This window comes from Dichotomopilus funicola (assembly GCF_033296635.1).
Source record: "Dichotomopilus funicola strain CBS 141.50 unplaced genomic scaffold C8A04scaffold_140, whole genome shotgun sequence".
NCBI lineage: Eukaryota > Fungi > Ascomycota > Sordariomycetes > Sordariales > Chaetomiaceae > Dichotomopilus > Dichotomopilus funicola.
The window spans coordinates 16261-20830 of NW_026944161.1; the positions used below are offsets into that span (position 1 = coordinate 16261).

Here is a 4570-nt window from a genome sequence, read left to right on the forward strand (position 1 = left end):
CAGCTCAACCTCCAACGCGGGGCAGATTGGCGGTGGTTGCCAACTTGGCAATATAAAAGCTGGCGGCCGAGCTCCAAGAGTCCAGAACCCCAGACTGCCGTGCCAAGCAGTCTTGGCTTTTCAGAGCTCCGAGCTGAGACACTGCCGTAACCTTGTCGATTCTCCACCCTCCCCGGCTTAGCTTAGCGTCAACGTGATTTGCCATGCACTTAAAGCTGCAGAGCTGTGCCGTCAGCTGGGTGCTGCTCGCCGGGCTCGCCCGTGCCGACGCCGACGATGCCAAGTACAAGCACGTCGCCTTCTTCAGCATCGACGGCTTGCACGCCTCGGACGTGCCCAAATGGGTCAGCGCCGAGCCCCACGGCGCCATCGCGTCGCTGCTCAAGACGGGCTATTGGTACGCGGGAGCCCTGACGTCGGCGCCGTCCGACTCGTTCCCCGGCATCGTCAACTTGGTGTCGGGTGCCAAGCCGGCCCAATCGGGCATTTGGTACGATGATGGATATGGTAAGTTGCATTTCGCCTGTCCTTGGCACCAGCGTGCTGTTGGTCACGTGACACGTCGCTGATCCATCAACAACAACAGACCGCAGCCTTTGGAATCCCTTCTCCCAGACGGGGACCAACTGCCAGGGCGCGCCGGGTGCTGAGGTCGTTTACGACGAGACCAAGGACTACGACAACACCAAGCTCTGGTCGTCGCCCAACCCCACCGTGGTCGGCGGCAACATCGACCCGGCCAACCTGCCTCAGGCCATGGTGCGCGGCGAGTGCATCAACCTGTACCCGCACCAGCGGCTGCGTGTCAACACCATCTTCGAGGTCGTCCACCCCCATGGCCAAACCGCCTACACGGACAAGCACCCGGCGTACGACATGGTGCGTGGCCCCTCGGGCAAGGGCCTGAGCGTCGGCTACTTTCCCGAGATCCAGAGCGTCGACAGTAAGCCACCCAGCCCTTCTTCCTACACTTACGGAGTAAAGGTTGGTCCACTAACCTCCCCCGCAAAGCCACCAACGTGACGCAGATCATCGGCTACGACACGCTGCATGTGCAGGCCTTCCTAGACTGGATCGACGGCAAGACGCCGGCCAACACGGAGGTGCAGGAGGCGCTGACAGGCATCCCCAAGCTCTTCGGCGGCAACTTCCAGGCTGTGTCGGTGGCGCAAAAGTCGTACGGCTACGAGCCCCACACGGTGGCCTTCACGCCGCAGCTCACCACGGCGCTGACCTTTGTCGACGACTCGCTCGGCAAGGTCGTCGCGGCGCTGCAGGCCAAGTCGGTGCTCCATGATACCCTCATCATCGTGTGTGGCAAGCACGGGCAGACGCCCGTCGACCCGACGCTGTTCCGACGCGTCGACCAACACCTGATCGCGCCGGCGGCGGGTGTAACGGTCAGCCAGGTGACGGCCGACGACGTCGCGCTGCTGTGGCTGGCAGACCAGCGGGACCTGGCCAAGGCCGTCGCGGGGCTGGAGAAAGCGCGTGCGACGCTCGCGATCCAGGACATCATCTACGGCGACCGGCTGCGCGACCTGGGCTTTGGCGACCCAGCCAAGGACCCCGCGGTGCCCGACATCATCATCGTGCCGGACCTGGGCGTCGTGTACACGACCAGCCACGCCAAGATCGCCGAGCACGGCGGGCTGAGCGCCGATTCCCGCAACGTCTCGTGCTTCGTGAGCAACCCCAGCCTGCAGAAGCGCGAGTTCGACGGGCCCGTGAGCACCGCGCAGGTGGCCCCGACCATCCTCAAGGCGCTGGGCCTGGATCCCAACGAGCTCGACTCAGTCAAGCACGGCGGCGACGACCTGGACGTGCTGCCTGGGTTCTAGGTAACCGTAGCTGAGCGTTGTGATGCGACAGCAGCATCCATGTCTTGGCAGCCTGTCATTGTGGCGAGATGTTGGAGCTTCATCGTCTTCTTGGAGGGAGAGTTCACTTAATCTGTAACGTTACCGGTAATACTAGGAACAAAATGCAATGCTTTGGCAATGTGGGAGGGACTCGGGCAGTGTGTGCTGTAGATGCAGCTGAACGACAAATAAAACTCCTCTCAGAGTGGGCCACCGAGGCCGCCAAATTCAGGGGCGCAGTCACGTCCTGCCTAACCTCTCGACATTGTCTTTCATCGACCTCGTTCCGTAAAATTGGCTCGCCGCTGTCCGTCCTGAATAACACAGTCCCCAACGCGAAAGGGAATATAAAACCACCAAGCAAGGTTGGATTCCAAGATGTCGATGTTCATGCCAAAAAGGCTCTACATCCGTGTTAGGCATCGGCCTTGCGATAGGAAGCATAACGTCAAGGATCGTACTGCGATGAACATGAGTGGGAGAAAACCAAACTGCCAGCATAACTAATTAGCAATTGATATACGAAGTAGACAACTATTAGCACTTACTGTGATCTAGCTAAGGGGCTTCATGCTTACGTTTGGTGATGTTTATTTTTGCGCTTCCGCTATAATTACGTACAAGAGGCGTCTAGAGCGCATGTCTATTCCCATGAAATCATTGGCCGATGTAGCCAACTTAGTGTCGTCTTGAGAAAGGGGGTAACCTCTACCCCTTCTTTATATTATTTTCCAGCCTCTTCGTAATAGTCGTGGACTAGCCGTTGGAAATCTCAAGGTGCTGCCTGGAGCTAGGTAGGAGGGACCTCTATGTAGAAGCCTCCACGAAGCGGAAGCTGTTAGTGCTTCGTGGAAGGAGTAATAGGGCATTTCGCAAGTCCCGTTTTTCGACAGCAAGTTGAAGCGGCGTGGCCTCGCTGAATCCGGTATATCCGTTTAAGCACCTCTATCAAGGAGCCGTTGTACGACCTCCGCGTTCCCGTTGAGGATGGCGGCATGAAGAGCAGTTCTACACTCGCCCCCTTGAGCGTTGACGGCTCCACCTTTTGTCAAGGAGTCGCACGACCTCTGTGTTCCCTCGCCATACGGTAGTTTTTAAGATCTTACTACGGCAGGCAAACATGAGAACCATTGGTAAGGAAGCATCCACATAATCAATGAACCAAAAGTGAAGCTTAGAACAATATTGGGTTCTATTTCAATGTATTTATCAAAGCAGAATGGCAGATGTACTGTATATTTGGTCATGCCCAGTACAGCATCTCCGAAGCATCAACATGCCTTCCCCAGTCCATTGCCAACCCACAAAGCCTTCGTTCTACAGGCAAAGAACCTGCTGCGGCACCTGGTAGCTGCAGTCTGAAAGATGTTGTCAGTACCTCGGACACGATAATTGCCGTTGTCAGGTAAAGAAAGAAAGTGCCAATACGTACGGCCACGGAACTGGTTGCCAAGCCCATCAATGAAAAAGGCGCAGTCCTCGCCGTCGTTGTGCAGTGTCTCTGTGTTTCTGTAGGTGCAAGATTCATGGACCCAGGCTGGGTAGGAGAACGACGCAAGCTGGTTAGTCATGATGGCTTTACATGAGTGCTTTTTTGCAGGCTGGGGGTCGGAAAAGCACTCACCGCCTCGGATCAGGTAGAAATTGTTGTTGGGTGTCCAGACGCCGTTGTTGTTGGGGTCCTGGGTCCAGGCGTGGGAGCCGGCCGCGAGAGAGAGGACGGCGGTAACGATGGTGAATGTGAAACGCATGTTGGGTGGTGGCAGTTTGGTAATCTTCGGGAGATTGTCCGAGAATTGGTGATTTGAGTGTTTGTGAAGAGGAACTGGCTTGACTGGTTCTGTCTGAAGAAGAAGTCTTTGAGCACAACAGAGATGGGACAGCGGCTATTTATCATTTTTTCCTCTTTTATCCTCAACCGCCGTATTCGTAACCACCGGACGGACAATTGATAATCTTCACGATGCCCCGGTCCGATGCCCAAGTCCCTCGCAGGACGGGGACTCAGAAACTCCGTCAAGCGAGGTAATCACGGCCAGTCAGGGACTACCTGCAACCGCAACCGATGACAACATGCGATGGGTCAGTACCAACCCGGTCAGCAAGACAGAAATCTCCGGATTGACAACGAGGAGGTCTAGACTCTCCTCAATAGCGCCACAATACAGACACGGTAGGTGGAGATAGGTCGTGCCGCGGCAACCGGGAAGCAAGCGAAAGGATCGTGGCCGAACAGGTGGGCCGGTGAAGTCCTGATGCTCCGCCTCTCTAGCTCTGATGATGGTTCGTGTTCAAAATTAATTGACCGGTCGGCCACATTTGCGAGTTTCTGGGTCGTTTAGAGGGTTCGGTCACTTGAGTAGTTCGGTCACTTTAGTCAAAGACGTTGGGGGCCGGGAATTGGGGGCCAAAACTATACGGATATGGCAACACAGGCGAACGGTAGGTAGGTTCCACCAAGCAGAGAAATGGGCGTCCGACGGTGATATCTTGCAGCCACAACTCATTAAATAGTCAAAACAAAGGCGCTTTTGGCCCCCAAGCATGTAGATTATCAATAGTCTTGTGTCCTAGCCGCTGGAATACATGTGCCGTGGTAGGGACTGCCAAATTCTGATTGCTTAAGTCGGACCCCCCCCCCCTTGGAACACCTCACCTTTGGAACACTTGGCAAACCCACACCCAAAGATCCACCCATCTTCTTCAAC

General features: G+C 56.0%; 2 protein-coding genes across 2 annotated transcripts; one reads left to right on the forward strand and one right to left on the reverse strand.

Annotated features, from left to right (window-relative positions):
- Positions 1 to 203: 203 nt before the first annotated feature.
- On the forward strand, positions 204 to 1841 carry C8A04DRAFT_16136 (type I phosphodiesterase; the record flags this gene model as incomplete). Its single annotated transcript, XM_062778739.1, has 3 exons — positions 204 to 545; positions 652 to 943; positions 1012 to 1841. 3 exons carry the CDS (start codon positions 204 to 206, stop codon positions 1839 to 1841), a joined length of 1464 nt encoding a protein of 487 aa, XP_062632502.1.
- A 1338-nt stretch (positions 1842 to 3179) lies between these two features.
- C8A04DRAFT_33410 (uncharacterized protein) lies at positions 3180 to 3613 on the reverse strand (the record flags this gene model as incomplete). The annotated part of the gene is made up of 3 exons (XM_062782454.1): positions 3180 to 3220; positions 3295 to 3399; positions 3487 to 3613. 3 exons carry the CDS (start codon positions 3611 to 3613, stop codon positions 3180 to 3182), a joined length of 273 nt encoding a protein of 90 aa, XP_062632503.1.
- Between the last annotated feature and the right edge of the window lie 957 nt (positions 3614 to 4570).